At 41.6% G+C, this 17,742-nt stretch overlaps 1 protein-coding gene across 2 annotated transcripts in view; it reads left to right on the forward strand.

Annotated features, from left to right (window-relative positions):
• Positions 1–17,742, forward strand: part of dscamb (Down syndrome cell adhesion molecule b) — a 116,836-nt gene that overhangs the window by 92,619 nt on the left and 6,475 nt on the right. The window contains exons 12-32 of one of the 2 annotated variants that reach the window (XM_069706248.1): positions 2,372–2,568; positions 3,018–3,114; positions 3,344–3,472; positions 3,600–3,767; positions 4,404–4,474; positions 5,114–5,357; positions 6,175–6,321; positions 7,391–7,546; positions 7,664–7,797; positions 7,974–8,127; positions 8,355–8,472; positions 8,584–8,750; positions 9,743–9,841; positions 10,920–11,108; positions 11,533–11,823; positions 13,426–13,602; positions 13,959–13,989; positions 14,231–14,346; positions 14,427–14,591; positions 16,490–16,690; positions 17,078–17,380. In XM_069706248.1, the coding sequence (XP_069562349.1) occupies positions 2,372–2,568; positions 3,018–3,114; positions 3,344–3,472; positions 3,600–3,767; positions 4,404–4,474; positions 5,114–5,357; positions 6,175–6,321; positions 7,391–7,546; positions 7,664–7,797; positions 7,974–8,127; positions 8,355–8,472; positions 8,584–8,750; positions 9,743–9,841; positions 10,920–11,108; positions 11,533–11,823; positions 13,426–13,602; positions 13,959–13,989; positions 14,231–14,346; positions 14,427–14,591; positions 16,490–16,690; positions 17,078–17,380 (3,354 nt within the window). The remainder of the gene's footprint in view (positions 1–2,371; positions 2,569–3,017; positions 3,115–3,343; positions 3,473–3,599; positions 3,768–4,403; positions 4,475–5,113; positions 5,358–6,174; positions 6,322–7,390; positions 7,547–7,663; positions 7,798–7,973; positions 8,128–8,354; positions 8,473–8,583; positions 8,751–9,742; positions 9,842–10,919; positions 11,109–11,532; positions 11,824–13,425; positions 13,603–13,958; positions 13,990–14,230; positions 14,347–14,426; positions 14,592–16,489; positions 16,691–17,077; positions 17,381–17,742) is intronic. The other variant, XM_069706322.1, reaches the window with a different exon arrangement.

The following is a 17,742-nucleotide window of genomic DNA, read 5'->3' on the forward strand; positions in this document are numbered from 1 at the left end:
GACACTCATCGTGCAATCAAACCGTACCTGACCAGTGCCTGTGTGAAGCCAAAACAAGTGATTACAAAGTTATCTACAAATGCTGTTCAACTCACGGGGATACTGTATGTGTGGGGAGGCGCGGATTTATTTCTACACTGTGTTTCCTGTGCGTGTGTTTCATTGCCTCAGTTCCGCATTTGTTTGTGTGCGTGCATCCCTGTTTTGTTTTTTTCCACCGTCCGTGCGTACGGATGGATATTGTGCATGTGTGTGATGCCAGAATCCCTGTATTTGTCTTTACTTGTGCATATCTGAACGTGAATGGGTGTGTGTCTTTGTGCGTGCATGTCTGTATATGTTTGAAAGCGTGTGCGCCTGTGTGAGACAACAGCATGGCCAGCGGACTTGTCTGCTGTGTATGAATAATCAAAGTGGTCTCTCTCATCATTAAATCATCGCTGTCCTGGTGGGAGCCTGAGGAGGGAGATGGAGTGAGAGAGCGAGGGAGAGAGCGAGGGATCATAGTTAGCGCTGCAGGGGTACATGCTCTCTCTCTCCTCCGCCGTGTACTGTGGCTGAGATGTGTCATGAGCACAAGTCTTCTCTGCTCTCTGCGCTCGCCCACTTAGCTCCCGCGCACACATTCATGCATATTATGCACACACAGTGAAACGCTCATGCACACAGACACGTTATTCAGGAGTGTAGAGACATTCACGCACCGACTCAAACGCACTGACTGCAGCTCTTCTCGGAAGAAAAGGCCTCCAACCAGTGCTACACAAGTATCTGCCACATGTAGCTGCTATGACTGTTGCAGGCGGTGACACAGTGTTCACTGCAGCATGTTTACTCTGCAGACGCCTTGAACCTAATAGTAAATATCATGTCAAAGCAGTTGTCTGTATTGTAAGAAATTATTCATAGGTTTGTCTTTTGAAGAACAACATGGGTCGATGATTTTAGATCAACGGTGGACCAAATTACGGTGTAATGTGATGGAACAAACTCTGTAGCTTCCCTCACATTTTACACAGTGATGTAGAATCTTTTATTTTCCTGTTTTGGTTTTCACCCAGCTACCTGCCCATTAATAAACTGTAGACAGACAAAGTTAACGACTAGCTAGAGAACCTAGCGGGCCATTTAGCAGCTATAGGGTTTTCTAGACCTAAAACCAGATCGAAAAGGGGATTGAATGTTGGGCTCATATTTTAGATGGACTCAAACAAGTAATGATTACTATATGAAATAAGTCAAATAGTATAAAACTATGTTATTTTAGTTGTTAAAAATTGTGTTTTATCTTTCTGACCATCTTAAATTACAACTGTTCAGTCTCTGTGCATTTTCTTTGTGCAATGAGTGACTTAAAATACCAGAACTGGAGTGGGAAATGACATCAACAGTTTCAAGTTGTGAAATAGTTGCATTTCTTTCATTTTGAAAATAATTCTCCCACAAATTTCAATGTGCTTTGACTTGCTCAGATTGTCTCAAGATTAATAGTCATCACACAGCTGGCAGCAGTCAGATCATTTGACTTGTTTTACTTGCATTACCAGATATAGTAATACCTGAGATAATGTCCACGTTGATGAAGATTAACATATTCATTCAGTCTGCTCAAACTGCAGAAGTTAATATGGTGTAATCCAATTCAGGAGCTTCACACTGTTGAGATCATTACACAGTGAATAACACCTGAAAATCTGTGTGAGTGTAATGATGAGGAGACAGCTTCACATTAGAGAAAGAATGAAAGAACGGTAGAGGATGAGAACGGTGTGAGTACAGACTGTGGGTGAAAGACATTCACAACATATACTCCTTCTGCTGAACGACACACACTCACACACGCGCTAGATGTGTTGCTAATGAGTCTGGTGTGCGGTTACAGCGTAGAGCCAGACCGGCTCCACACTCCAGACCGATGGGAGTTCACCCAGGAGTCACTGCTTTTTTTTCTCCATTCCTCTGGCTCATCTTCAGAAAGCAGCACGTTACCGTTTACTGTCGTTATCAAAGCAGGCGCAGGCTTACCTGAAGGGCTCTTTTTCGATCTCTAAGTATTGGGGCAGACAGGTAGACTCAGACGTGAGTTCATGATGGTCCCTGGAGTGTTTAAATGGTTGTCATAATTGTCAGAGAAAAACAGAGACGGAGTTTTCTCAGCGTAAAACAGGAAATACAGCCGAATGCACTGTGTTTTCCCAAATATAGTTTGATTTCTTTTGTTTTGGTGTAAAAAGTGTAATACCAATAGATATGGCAATGTGAAAGCAGTCATTTCCAAAGTGATTCTACCTCTTCAGTATCACATTCTTTTCTTTTCTGTTCTCACCATCCTCCTGCTCTTCCCCTTCCCCTCTCTGTCATCTCCGTCCAGTCCCAGCCATGATCACCTCCTACCCCAACACCACTCTGGCCACACAGGGCGAGGAGAAGATGATGAGCTGCAAAGCTCACGGGGAGAAACCCATCATGGTGCGCTGGGAGAAAGAGGAGCGCATCATCAACCCGGAGACCAGCCGATATGTGGTCACTGTCAAAGAGGTGGCCGACGAAGTCATCTCTACACTGGTGGTGAGCGCTCAGTTTCACTGTGAATCGAATACAGGCCTTCAGTCATTTTTATCTATACAGGCAGATGGAAAGCAGAGGGGGAGGAAGAGATGGGGAGGCAGGGGGAGAGCAAATTCAGGCTAGAATACATTCACATAATCTAAAAATCTTAAAGCTCTTAAAGAGCTACCTTCCAGTTCAATTTAAAGGTGGTTAAAACTCAGTATGGACGAGTACAGCTAATTCAAGGAATATGAGCTGAGAGATAATCGAGTAAAGTGTCTCACATGGTTTAGGATGGAGCTTCTGTCTCCCTCTCTATTTCACCTTAAAGTAAAGGATGGAAGTATTGAGGTTGAGTCAAGTGTCCATCCCTCCTTTTGAAAAAAAAAATCACAATGTTTTAGATCCATAATTGATAGTCCAACTCTGCCCACCTAAAAACACGAGTATGGTGTCTCTTTCTATAGATTATGCCTACTGTACGTGAGGACTCAGGCTTCTTCTCTTGTCATGCCATCAACTCCTTCGGCGAGGACCGAGGCATCATACAGCTCACAGTGCAAGGTAAGCTTCGCCTTTGTTTTTTAGTTTTTTTTATCTACATGGAAGGAAACTCTGACAGGGAGTCGTTAAGATTTCAGTCATTCACTACTTCATTAATTTATGAATTTAATTGCTGCACAATGTGACTCCTGAACTCACTAGGGAAATCACAGAGTAAAACAGATACACCGCCTGCCTGCCAACGCTCCCCAGTCACTGTGTAACTTACTGTTGTGTTGACGGTCCTCAGAACCACCTGACCCTCCAGAGGTGGAGATCCGGGAGGTTAAAGATCGAACCATTGCTCTCCGCTGGACCATGGGCTTCGACGGCAACAGCCCCATCACAGGATATGATATCGAGTGCAAGAACAAATCAGGTAGACACAAAGGGAAAAAATGGATGTGGCACATGAGGCAACAAACATAACAATAAACAGTAATCCTAAAATTTAAAAAAAAAAAAAACGTGAGTCTGATCACCTTATCCCTTTTTGTCTCTTCTAGCTTCATGGCTATCAGCCCAGGTAACCAAAGATGTGTCACCGCAGCTCAACCAGGCCACTATTATTGACCTCCATCCTTCCTCCACTTATAACATCCGCATGGTTGCCAAGAACATCATTGGCAACAGCAACCCCAGCAATGAGCTCACCATCACAACTGATGAAGCAGGTTAGTGAGCTTCTCACTAGCATGATACTCCTAAAGTCCTGAGGAAACGTGACCTTTTACATACATGTGTAACAGCTTTGACTCATCTGAGCAGAAATGATCATTTGACACTCTATTAAATGGTTGTTTGGAACGAAACTCTTAAGATATAGAGTCCGTTTTGTCCTCGCCTGCAAACCTGTTGAGTCATCTGCACATAATTATTTTACAGTTGTTTTAAATGGAGGCCATCATCTTTTATGTCAGGGGAAACAGATCAGTTCTCTGTTGCTTTTAGTCAGCCCCATCAGTGTTCACTTGATCTCCTATTGCCTATAATGATCCCCCCACGGCATTCCAGCACATTAAAATGGCACATTTTATCGGATTCATTGCTAAAATAATGTAATAAACTTCATGTATCATTTCTCACATCATTTATGGTTAAAGTTGATGATGTTACACGGTTTTTAAAAAAAATTATTATTAAGTTGAGGTGAAACCTGCAAGGCTCATGAATAAGCAAGAGCATGAAGGAAAGTAGATTATCAGCTCACCAGCACCATCTACTGAAACTGAACAGTCTTCATGGTGGATCATTTCTCCCATTTTAAACCCAGGCATGAAGTCATGTTGAATGATGTGCTTCATTTACAGCTCCTGACGGTCCTCCACAGGATGTCACTCTGGAGCCCACCTCTCCGCAGAGCATCAAAGTTTCCTGGAAGGTGCAGTACAAAGTCTTAAGTCTAATATTATGAGCCAAGGCATTAAAATAAATGTCATTACAACTTTTGAGTCATCATGAATTTAACAGTAAACGGTCAGAAAAAACAAAAAGGTGATACAAATGTTTTATTTTGACGCTAGATTTGCCATCTCTAACAGAGTAGATAACAGTATAGCAGTGTTTGTTTTGACAAAACTACTGTCTGGAGCTGTAGCTACAAATGACATTGACTCCTCGTGTTTATTTATATTATTTTGTTTTCATTTTATTTATTTTTGTGGATCCCAGGAAGGGTATTCTTGTGGAAGATAGCCTTATGAGGATCTGAATAAATAAAAATATAAACAAAGTATAATAAAGTGGACAGATACACAAGATTAAAGACAATGGCTCAAAGTGACAACAGTGAAATTAGCATAACTATTCAACTTAATGTTTTTAAAATGACAAGGATTTCTTGGTCATGGTTTGTTATAAAGGCTGACAGAAGATAAAAAAATAATAGTGTTTCAAATGAAAAGACAATCAGCAATAGAACTACATAACTTTACAGAATCATCCAGTATTCAGCATTTGAATAATTTGAGTAAAGATAGGGAAACTGACCATGTTTCCCCTCCTCATCCTCACGTTGCAGCCTCCCCAGAAGCACCTGCAGAACGGCGTGATCCGTGGCTACCAGGTGGGCTACAGAGAGTACAGCCCCGGTGGGAGCCACCAGTTTACCATCATCAGCCTGGACACCACGGGAGACACCACAGAGAGCATCGTGCTAGACAACCTGAAGAAGTTCACTCAGTACAGCGTGGTGGTGCAGGCAGCCAACAGAGCCGGCACCGGGCCATCATCACAGCAGGTGGTCACCAAGACTCTGGAGGATGGTAAGCAGGGGATGTGGGTGGCTCTTGTGTGTTGTATATCCATATGTCCATGCTTTAAAGAGTCTTGCATTTACTTTATTAGGACATTACTTGTCTTTGTATTGAATTTGCAGTTGCAGTTGCCTCCCTGCACTGCCTTTTAGATGCAGTGAGGCTAAAAAAAAATGCGCAAATATATTCTTGTGATAAGGCCTCCATCTACTGGACCCTTTTTGAACTACAATTCACCACAGAAATAAAAGCTTTGTCTTCAGTTCTATCCTGCCCGTAGCTGTAATTGAGAGCAATGTGCATACAGATTTAATGAAATAAAAAATAATACAAATAAACCCTTTATTTATCACTAAAACCTATAACTGTTATTTATAATGAAATAATAAATTGATTGGGTTATTTTTTTTTTATAATTTCTCTGGACTACATTGCCTAATGAAAATACAAATATGAAAGTTTTTTAACAAACACATTGAACACTGTTCATATGTGAAACTCTTGGATTTCATTACGTCAATATTTCAAGTTTTTTTTAAGATGTTTCTCTGAATTACCACAATTATACATTTTATCTGTTCACCGATGAGTGATTTTCAAAAAGGCTTTCTCAATAAAGAAGAAAATTATTTGGAAATATTGTTCACTAATGTATAAAAGTGATTCACTGAGCTTCTTGACTATTTGGTGTCAGCGGGTATTTGTGTAACTCATTTTGGGTGCTCAGTGAATAGCCTACATAAGGGTACTTGGCTTGACAATCACTGGTATTGCCACTCATGAAGCCTCCACTTCAATACTTTCCTTCCTCTCTTGTCTCTGGTAGTGCCGTCTCGGCCTCCTGAAAATGTCCTGGCTGTGGCCAAGTCTCCAGAGGTTATCTCCCTCTCCTGGATGCCTCTGCCCAGAGAGGCTCTCAATGGAAACCTGCAGGGCTACAGAGTCATCTACTGGGCCAACCTGCCTGATGGAGGTATTAACACACACACACACACACACACACACACACACACACACACACACACACACACACACACACACACACACACACACACACACACACACACACACACACACACACACACACAGATATAAATCGTTGATGAAGACAGTTTACTTTAAGTAGTATGATCAATCATCAATGCAGTCTTTGTTTCATTGCTGTTGCTTGTTCACCCCTCCACTAGGGGAGGCTGTGCTGTCATTTTGTAATATTCTGTTGTCTGTTTGTGTCTGTTTTTCTTTTTTTATGGTTTATTTCTATTTACTCATTTCTGAGATATGAGCAGTCATTTTCAGATAAATGACAAACAAATGTATATCTGACTCATCCTGTTTGAGGTTTACAAATTTAGACCCTGGTATTATTATCTTTGCACATTTTTCAGGGTTTAAATATCATTTTCAGCAGCGTATTTACGCTTACAATAGTAAGTAGAAGTATTATCTGCCTGAAATGTATAAGCTTATTTACATATTTGATGATCAACATCTGACTTTCAAATAGTTTGCACCACATTGCATTATGAAATGGTGCTTTCCAATGCTGGTGAACAATGGAAAAGTCTGAATTGCACAGAGGATATAATTGCGGTTCAAGTTCCTTTGAATGTATAGAAGCATAGCAGTAACCCAACCTGCAGTCTGGCTGGTCGCCATCAATAATTCACAATGCAATAACTCCAGCCAGGCCTATTGCTTCAGGTCTGAGTGACAGGACATAAAGAGGGTGGAGAGGAAGAGATGAGAGCGAAAATCCAAGCAAAACCGAGCAGTGAAATCCCTTAATACCTGTTTCTTTCAGTTGAAATATTTTAAACATTATGCAAATGAGTGCTCAGCACTTCATCAAAATATTCTCAGTAGACAAGCATAACATTTTAACCTTCATCCCAAAGAAAGGGATATTTTCACAAGTTTCCAAAGCTGACTTAACTGCTGTTGTTAGTATTCATAACAATACAACTAAGCTGCACCACACTGCTACATTGTGTAGCTTTTGATGCCCAGACTTCTTAGACATATATCCTCTTCTGTGTCAGAACTGGGAGAAATTAGAAATGTGACCACCAGTCAGCCGTCGCTGGAGCTGGACGGATTGGAGAAATACACTAACTACAGCATCCAGGTCTTAGCCTTCACCAACGCTGGAGACGGAGTCCGCAGTGAACAGATCTACGTCCGCACGAAAGAGGATGGTATGAGAAACATGATCAAATACCACAAATTAGTAAAGTTTCTACTTGAAGACTTATTGTATGGGAACAGGACACTAAAGCCAATAATATATTCCACTGCACTCTCTTCTTTTACAGTTCCTGGTCCTCCAGCAGGAGTGAAGGCCGCAGCCTCCAGCAGCTCAGTCGTGTTCGTCTCCTGGCTGCCTCCACTCAAACTCAACGGCATCATCAGGAAATACATCGTCTTCTGCTCCAACTTGCATCCCATGGTAATAGCATTTGTATACCACAAGATTTTCCCGATTTTCCACAACCTTCACTCCCAGTTTGTCAGCCACAGTGATTCTGAATCATCTTAAAAATATTAAACAGCTCCATCTCTGCACTGCTGGATGCTACAGCTGCCCAATGATACATTAATCTTTTCCCTCCCTGCCGTTTACAGGTGATGAGCGAGTTCGAGGCGTCTCCAGATATATATTTCTACAGGATCCCGAACTTGGCTCAGAACAGACAGTACAGTATCTGGGTGGTGGCTGTGACTGCTGCAGGTCATGGCAACAACAGTGAGAAGATCACAGTGGAGCCTCTGGACAAAGGTACAACACCCAAACTGAACTGGCCTGAAAGCCTCCTCAGTGTTTTTGTCTTGATGAAATTTTCATCAGTCTGTCTGATAGTTTGATTATTCAGTCACAAGCTCTTTTATAATGATTGCATTATTTCCTCAATAAATCACATTAAATACTTTAAGTCTCACTTTGTTGACTTTTGATGAAACCTTCTGATCCCCTACAAAGTTTCTGTTTGTTTTTGTGGCTTTTAGTTCCAGCCAGGATCCTGACGTTCAATGGGACAGTGACCACTCCTTGGATGAAGGACATTGTTTTACCATGCAAAGCTGTAGGAGACCTTCTTCCTACCATTAAGTGGCTGAAGGGAAAGTAAGTCACACAGGTAGCATTGGGCAGTGTAGATAGGACACAAAACGTTCAGGGATAGATCATGACCGTGTAATGGTGATTGATCAGGGCCATGTTCCTCTCTGTTTCTAGCACCAATGGGACTCCTACACCAGTCCTGGTGGATGGTCGTCGTAGCGTCCATGGCAATGGCAGCTTCATCATCCGCACAGTGAAAGCAGAGGATTCTGGGAACTACAGCTGTGTGGCCAGCAACAACTGGGGGTCAGATGAGATCACACTCAACCTGCAGGTCCAAGGCAAGTAGTCATAGTATTAGAAATACTTCACTGATCATACCTAGTCACTGAAATATCAAAATTGATTGTTGTGCAGGACTGTGTAGGACTTACACATATATGTTGCAAATGAATGTTCTTTACATTCAGGCCCAACCAAATGAGTTCACACAATACTGATGAAACTGCCAGAAACATCTCTCTGATTCTTTTAAATCTAGTGTCTGGTAAGACATTCCCGCCCTGCCAGACTAATACAGACTGAGCATGCTTTGTGGGGAGAGCTTGCACACTAGCGACCTCCTCTGGCCGAACTGGCTAATTTCAGCCTTAGTCTACGCTTACTTCAATAGCGATAAAATAATTCGATCATGCGGCTCCTCTAGACTTTCCAGAAATTATCGGACCAAATGGATTCATTTCAGATAGTGAAATGAGGTATTTTGCGTAGTTTATGACTCCCTTTATTTCATTTATCCCCAATTTATTCACCAATTAATCACAGCTGCAACAGTAACCACAAAGTAGTCTACAGTGGAGCCAATGACATAATCGTGTCAACAGGGTTTTTGTGATTTCTCTGCCACCGTCAGGAGGGAGAGACAAAAGTTCTGCACTGCAGGTTTAAAGAAGTCTTGATTTAGTATTAGGTGTGCATAACTTTGTTGAGACCGAGCCAAAAATTTAGGCATATCCTTATTTATTTTCTACGTCTGTTCCAGATTACAGTTTTTCTTCACTGAGTGTACATGAAACTTGAATTGACTACTACTGTGGGTTAAATGATATTTCTTACCCTAACAGATTTCCATGCTCCAAGATTTCTGCTTTTCTCCTCCTCTATATCTGTCAAAAGCTTAGATAAAAACAAAAGATCTTCAACACAACGTCAGGCCAGCACGGCCAAGAATGCGGTTCAGGTTTCTGAGGTGAACCTTGACAAGGAGACAAGAGGCCGTAAAACACAAATACAAACCTTGCAGTGACCTCTTTGTTTGTCCTCATATTCACAGTGCCTCCTGACCAGCCACGCCTCACAGTTACCAAGACAACCACCACATCAATCACATTGTCATGGATACCTGGTGACAATGGAGGGAGCTCCATCCGAGGTGAGGGAGTCACAACACGCGACAAATGAAACCACAAAGTGGACAGTTTCATCACAGCTACATGTGATGCACGCATCCACAATTTAGCTTCAGCTAAACACATTATCCATTATATGAAAACAATCTCCTCCCTTCAGCTGTTTGTGATAGCCAATGTCACCTCCTCCCTCACTCTGCTCTGACACCCCGGTTTTTGTGCTTGTGTCTCATTATCTGCTGGTGCGGCGCAATACTCAAGTCCTAAAAGGTAGATTAAAAAGCAGCAGGGAAGATTAGGTCTGTTTAAGTGAAAGATTAAAGCGCTCCATCTTAAAGAAAGCACAATCACAGTGAGACTATTAGTGGTGATCTATCATCGCTCCTAATCAAGGGGCTCCTGTCTTCAGAGCTGTGGTCGCTATAAAAGCTGTGTGATACCTTCTCCATACCATTTGTTCTGCCTCCCTGCTCACAGCATCACCAAAATACACACAAGCTTATTATTGTCTATTTGTATCCAAGCTTGCAGCATGCTCGAGGAAAGAACACAAAACTTTTGGATGAAATGTGAATGAATTATTTAGTCTTTATTCACAGTTGTATGATCCTCAGACCTGATGCTGTCAAGGTAAAATACAGTTCATATGTACTGTATCTATATGAAACATTTTGATGTCGTTGCCTCTGTTGGTGTCTGAGGAGATGAACTCACTTGTTTTTCAGGCACTTTCGTTAAATTGTTTCATATTATTATCCTCCGAGTCAAATACATTTTCAGAAAAGCTTTCATTATTAGCATTAGCACAAGCATTATTTTGTATTTACAGAACAATAATTTTACACTTAGGACAACTGCAGGATCTAAAAAAGGAGGGTCTCAGTTTTTAATACGTCAAACAGTTATAGAAGCATCAATTAGCACCAACTGGCCACGAATGGTTAAAATGATTCTCTCTTCATTAAAAGGTGCATCCATATAGAGTTTTCTGCACAGGTAGTTAGAGACTTGTAGTCTTACATGTAATAGAGGAAAGATACTTAACATCTGACTTAACTGTCTTGACTTAACTTATCTTAACTTTCCCTGTTCTCCACCAAGGTTACATCCTGCAGCATTCAGAAGACAACAGCGAGCAGTGGGGTAGTTTTCCCATCAGCCCCAGCGAGCGTTCGTACCGTCTGGAGAATCTGAAGTGTGGCACATGGTACAAATTCACCCTGACGGCCCAGAATGCAGTGGGGCCTGGGCGCATCAGTGAGATCATTGAAGCTAAGACCCATGGGAAAGGTAATGAAAGGCACTGTGGGGAACTGAATGTGTTTAGCCACATTTTGAAATTAAATACAGAGCTGTGATAAAACTAGTTGTCTTGTCTGAGATCAGTCAAAGCAGCTTTGTTTTGGAGTCATGCTCACTTACATACAGTATATTACAGTTTGTCTCTGGTTTCTCTAGAGTGAAAATGAATATACTTGGATTAGGGAATATTTCATTTTGCCCAGTGAAGTGAAGATTATATTTCCATTGATTCACAAAACTTAAAATAGTGAAACTTTCTGGGTAGAAAAAAGTCTATTTAAGGTCATTTTACTTGTGTTTAGCTGTAAAAGTTATCATGTTGGTGCCAGCTTATGATTTTTAACTGTGACATAATCAAGTCTGGGATCTTTTCCAAGTTGCAGCTTCTCCCTTCTGTCTGTCTTCTCCTCAGAGCCCCAATTTGCCAAAGATCATGAACTCTTCACCAGCATCAACTCCACCAGGGCCCGGCTCAACCTGGTTGGCTGGAACAACGGTGGCTGTCCAATCACATCCTTCATACTGGAGTACCGAGCAGTGGACTCAGCCTCCTGGACCACAGCCCAGCGCACATCGCTGACCAAGAGCTACATTCTGTACGACTTGCAGGAGGCGACCTGGTATGAACTGCAGATGAAGGTCACCAACAGCGCCGGATCAGCAGAAAAGAGAATCACCTTTGCTACTCTCAATGCTGACGGAAGTAAGTGTGGATTAAACAGATTGCAGACACAGTGATTGAGGATCTATGGATGAAACTAGAAACCAGACTCTCAAGACTAGAAAACTATTTTTCATTATTACTATGATTATCAATAATAATCATGGTAATATAGTTTATATAGTTGTTCTAGATTAACCTGCAACGTGTTTTCCAAAGTCAGGAAATTCACATAAACAGAATTAAGAATAAACCCATTAACATATTAAACCATAATAATACCATAATAAACCATATAAATAAATACATGAATATATATAGTAAAAACATTAAAAGCTCATGATAGTGAACAAAGAAAATCTGTTGTTAAGAAAGGCCATTTTGTAAAAGTGAGATTTAAGACGAGATTTAAAGTTGAAAGCTGTTCAGGACCAAATACAGCAAAAAGCTCAGTGCTTTGTGTTTAAATATGACCCTGAAACAGCAAACTGGTAGGCCTGCTTGATAAAGCATAAGGAGCTCCATTATATACTCTGCTGCTGTTAACGGTATCAGTGTTACAGCATGAAGTACCTCTGTACAATTCTGCCTACAGTACTGTATGTGTTTTAAGATTATTAGTGAAGCCGGCTGTTTTGTAAGCCTTTGAACAAACTGACAGGTAGCCTGACGGCTCAGTAAGAGAGCGGGGGATGGTCTTCACGTTCCCCACGGACAATGATGTGGCTTTTTTTGCCTTGGGCTACAGATTGTGTCAGTCAAACACACAGTACATGTATAATCTGTGAAGCAGGAGCTGGTTAGCACTCTATGGTGCACTCCAGACTGGTAATTCATTTCCTCTGAAGAGTTTTGCTGAGCTGTGTAAACTGCCTGTCAGGATGTTATGTGTACATGTGAGTGTGTTGGCAGAGAAGTGTGTGTGGATGCTGTTCGTTTGACAGTGGTTCTGTAGCTCAGCTCAGCTGCTGAGCATCAGCCCTGGAGAGTCACAGCACATATTCAGTCCACTACAAAGCTGGTGCCCCTGAGCCTCAGTCAACTACCGACTTTTATACTATGACTGGAGAGAAAAATATATTTTAATCATCAACAAACACTTCCAAGTCGAGTGACGTCAAACCTCACTTTCCTTGTGGGGTGTTTCTACTTCAGTGTATTCTCCCACTCAGAGGTTGGAACTTGCCAGTCGTTCATGAACAAACCATAATGTTATATATTTAAAGCTCATGTTAAAGGCTAATAAAGGAACCTTATTGCTTTTATCTTAAGGGATTCTTAGCTTTCTTTGTCTGCACATAAAAAGCATGCACATGGAAAAACAGTCATCAAAGTTGAATTCCTAAGCATCTTCCCATCCCTATAATCTCTGACTGTGTTCCATAAAACATAATCTAATTCTTCCATCCTTTGCTTGCAGGAAAACAACATTGATATATTATGGTGTTGTGGATTATCATTTGGTGTTGCATAAAATGAGCCAAGAGGTGTGCTTTTGCACAAATGTTTCACATTAAAAGCAGCGGAAATTAAGACAAAAATAGGATGTACTTTCCCTTCGAACAGACTGTATGGTCAGTTGGTGATATTCTTGTTTGTGTATTAATTACTCAGAAATGTCTCAATCTGTTTCTTTCCTTCAAGGCACCATCCCTCCCCTGCTGAAAACAGGAGATCCCATCTCAGACAACATGTCAGGCAGCGGAGGGCTGAAGATGGTGGTGACCATCACATCTGTTCTCGTGGTTGCTGTGCTGGTCTTTATTATGCTTATGGTGCTTAAGAGGAGGAGGAGGGAGCAGAGGCTCAAAAGACTCAGAGGTAGGTTTTGTACGAAGTTCAGCTCTGCATTTTATCTCAAGAGTACAAAACATGACATTATTTAGTCCTTTATCACATTTGCGTATTGTTTACAAAAGCAACGTCTTCAGAGCATGATGTCATCTTTTCATGGTGCATTTGAACCAATTAAACACAAAATTGAGGTTAAAGTTTGCTTTCATAATTCAGAAACTTTGGTAATTGTCTTATTTCACAACTCTCTAACATGCTATCGTTGCCATTGTATCACAGGAATTGTCAATGATTCAATAAATGTCAGTGATTGTCCACTTCTGTAGCTTATCAACTAGAACAGTGCTATTACGGTATTAACTACCTCTTTGCTGATTTCACAGATGCCAAAAGCCTGGCAGAAATGCTGATGAGGTATGTATTCTTAATTTTAATGTATACACCCTGCTTTCCTTTAAACAGGGAACATAAATCATGGTGTAGCCCGGAGTTACATTGCCTATCAGTAAAAATCAAATATATTGCATTCATTCTGTCCCTCTTGCCTTCTTACAGCTACTTATCAGCTTAAATGGGATTGAATTAGCATTTCTGCGATACAATGCAAAACCACACAGCTGAAAAGTAATTAATTTTTCCTCATTAATCTCCTCAGTAAGAACACCCGCACACCGGACACAGTGAACAAGCAGCAGCAGACGTTAAGAATGCACATTGACATCCCCAGAGCTCAGCTCCTCATCGAGGAGAGGGACACCATGGAGACAATCGGTAAGACACTCGGACTCCCACCTCGGGCTTATCAGTCACCATGTATGCATGATCCTTATTGCCCTCCTTCCCTCTCTCAGATGACAGGTCCACTGTGCTGTTGACAGACAATGACTTTGGGGAGACCAATAAGCAGAAGTCCTCCACAGTGACCCACACAGTCCACTACCAGTCCCTGTCCCAGGCCACCGGGCCGCTGGTGGACGTGTCCGATGCTAGGCCTGGAACCAGTGAGTCCCACCACCGTCAGTGCTCAGCATTTATTTCCTTTACTACTTCTAATAATAGTAGTCCTGTGTGACTAACAATAACAGAGTGTTAAAAAAACTGTCTTGTGTCTAAAGTGGTGATTTTGTTTGATTTATTTCTGCAGCTATGAATCTTACTCTGCTAAATTTCCTCCACTTTAAAAGGAATTTACCTCGGCACCGTGAAAAAAAACAGTAGTAATAGCATTTCATTGCACATTTATCTGAATCAAATGCAAGGCAAATAGCTTTTCCACCCAGTCTTAGTTTAACTGTAGACAGCCCTCATACAGTACAATACGTGAGCCACCCTTTCAACAGCGAGATCACAGAGTCTTTGTGCAGCGCGGCTGCTGGGCCTCTGGTGTTTGAGCTCCGCTGAAGCAGAACTGATGAAGAGTAGTGATCTCCCTGCTTCTTCTTGACACGTTCTCATCTGATTGCCCCGCTCCAACTGGCCAGTTGGCCTGAATGCACATGCAGACTTGGACACATGCAGTTAGTGATGAACAGAAATGACTTTTTGCAGACCATTGTCCAATATATGTATTTACATAACTACTAATTTGGACTTTTCTAATACTTTTAGTATCGCAACACATGTAGTTAATCTTGGACCTAAATTTTAAACCAGAAACAGAAGCAATACAATTATTGAAATAATCTACCAAATAAATAAATACCAAAATGATTTTGTTTTATTATTTTCATTCATTTCCCATAAACATACCATGTTTTTGATGAATGATTGATATCTGCCAGTGTAACATGATATAAACGTGAAGACATGAAACGCACAGAACGGTATCAAATTTCTGCGAATACACACTAGCATACACAAGCCAAATGCTCATCCCAGTCAAACACACGTGCATGTACACACAAGCAAACAGTCACATGACTGGTTCATTTAACCTGACCAGTGGTGCATGAACCCAGATTGCTGACTCAGACCGTTTTTTTCCCTCCCTGCTGTTGGCCAAACACCTCCATCATTTCGTCCTGCCATCGCCGCTGATAGAATTACTGTCTGACCTACTGCAATTACCGACACTATTCTTCCCTGCGCAGATCCAATCCAGTCCTTTTTCTAAAGGCTCTCACTCTGAATCGGCCCAGTGGTGCACAGAGCAGCCGCCTGTCTGGGTCACACTGAATATGATACTGTTTGTGTGTCTGTGCAGAGACTGTTGGAGTTTGAGATTGTTCAGTGTTCAGAAAACATCAACTTAGCGTCTCCTTAAATTTTGGGCCACATCTGAACAGCAGTTTCAACTTTTGTGACCGTGTGAACAAATGAACTGGTCCTGCTGTCTTAGAACGGAACGCGTGGTCTGTTGAAAACTAAACCCTGGTTGTTGGAGGTAAATGTGTCCCTGTGGAATTTAATTTCTTCCTTTGTTTCTGTGCAGCAATGAAATAAATATTTTATTATATTCTGTTATTGACAGAGCAATTATCCTACTGATTAATATAATTCTCCTAATACGATTTCGAAAGACAAATTTGAAAGACTGCAACCTATGTCCCAGGTACACATTTACGCTACCAGTAAGCACCAACGTATACTGTTCGAAATGAAATAAAGATTTTTTTATTTTTTTTATTTAAGCACTAATTTCTGTTTACTCACGGAGTGGAAGCTCTTAGACTTTATTGTGTTATAAATACTAATGCTAAATATTCATACCAAAAATATTTCTGCAGATAATTGAATATAGTTAATAGTTTAATCCAGTATAATTTATCCAGTGACATTAAACGTAGTTTATGTTGTGGCAGAGGATTTAGACTTGAATTGATTCAACAGAAAGATTTAAAAAAAAAAAAAAAAAAAAAAAAAATCTGTTATTACCTCAGTTCACTGACAGTGTTTCCTCCTCTGTCTTTACTAGATCCCACTGCCAGACGCACTGCCAAAGCCGGTCCGGCCGCAGCACGGAGCCGCTACGCCAGCCAGTGGACTCTGAACCGGCCGCACCCCACCAGCTCCTCACACACCCTGACCACCGACTGGAGACTCCCCACACCGCGTGCCACTGGCTCTGTGGACAAAGAGAGTGACAGCTACAGTGTCAGCCCTTCACAGGACACAGGTAAAGTTAGATCAAAGCGTGGCTCTCCAGGAACAACGCAAACTCACAGCTTTGTTGATAATTAGTCGAGGAATGTGACAGAAGTCATGTTGTCAACTGTGACGGTAATCTGCGTGACTTCTCTGCAATTTAAAACATTGTGGCTGTAGTGTTTTCATTTCAAAGAGCAACTTTGGGGCGTTCTCTTGGATGGGGCTTCCAGGGTATGAATCCAACTTTAACCCACGCCATTTATCTCACTAATTAAAACTAAAACTCCCCCAAAACTGAATAAAATATAACAAAAACACAGCAACGGTGTTTAAAAAAAAAAAAGCGTCGCACTAGAGGCTACAGAATGTACAATAATAAAACATGTGCTTCACAATGTGCAACTTGTAACCTCAGATCGTGCACGGAGCAGCATGGTATCAACAGAGAGCGCTTCCTCCACCTACGAGGAGCTGGCCAGAGCCTACGAGCATGCTAAGATGGAAGAGCAGCTCCGCCACGCCAAGTTCACCATCACAGAATGCTTCATCTCCGACACCTCGTCCGAACAGATGACCGCAGGGACCAACGACTACACCGACAGCCTGACGTCCAGCACGCCGTCTGAGTCGGGCATCTGCCGTTTCACCGCCTCGCCGCCCAAACCTCAGGATGTGAGCAGGGTCATGAACATGGCCGCGCCCAAGGCGCACAGACCTGGTGAGGAAGTTTGCCACGCTAAGCATACGCACAACCCATTCAGCTTTCTCATTTACCTGCAGTAGTTGATCCAGCATGGCTTCTTTTTGCATTCAAAGAGAATATTGTTTGATCGAATTCATAATCGAGCTATTACACTCATTTTCTACATTGAAACAAGAGCGATTTATATCATATACTTGATGTGACTCATATTGCCTGAAGGATAAGGAGCTGCAGATGTGTGTTTGCCTTCGCCTGCACGTCTCTCTCCTGTGTTGTCAGATCAGCAAACACGGGATAAGGGAGAAATGAATACATTCAACTTTTTTGGATCATTCTTTGGAAGTAGTTTTTGCCAACGATAAGGTTTCTGAGATCCA

Source organism: Brachyistius frenatus, unplaced genomic scaffold (genome assembly GCF_029030835.1).
Source record: "Brachyistius frenatus isolate BFR_SWC_R1_liver_20210118 unplaced genomic scaffold, ASM2903083v1 Contig_1, whole genome shotgun sequence".
In the NCBI taxonomy this organism is placed as follows: Eukaryota; Metazoa; Chordata; class Actinopteri; family Embiotocidae; genus Brachyistius; species Brachyistius frenatus.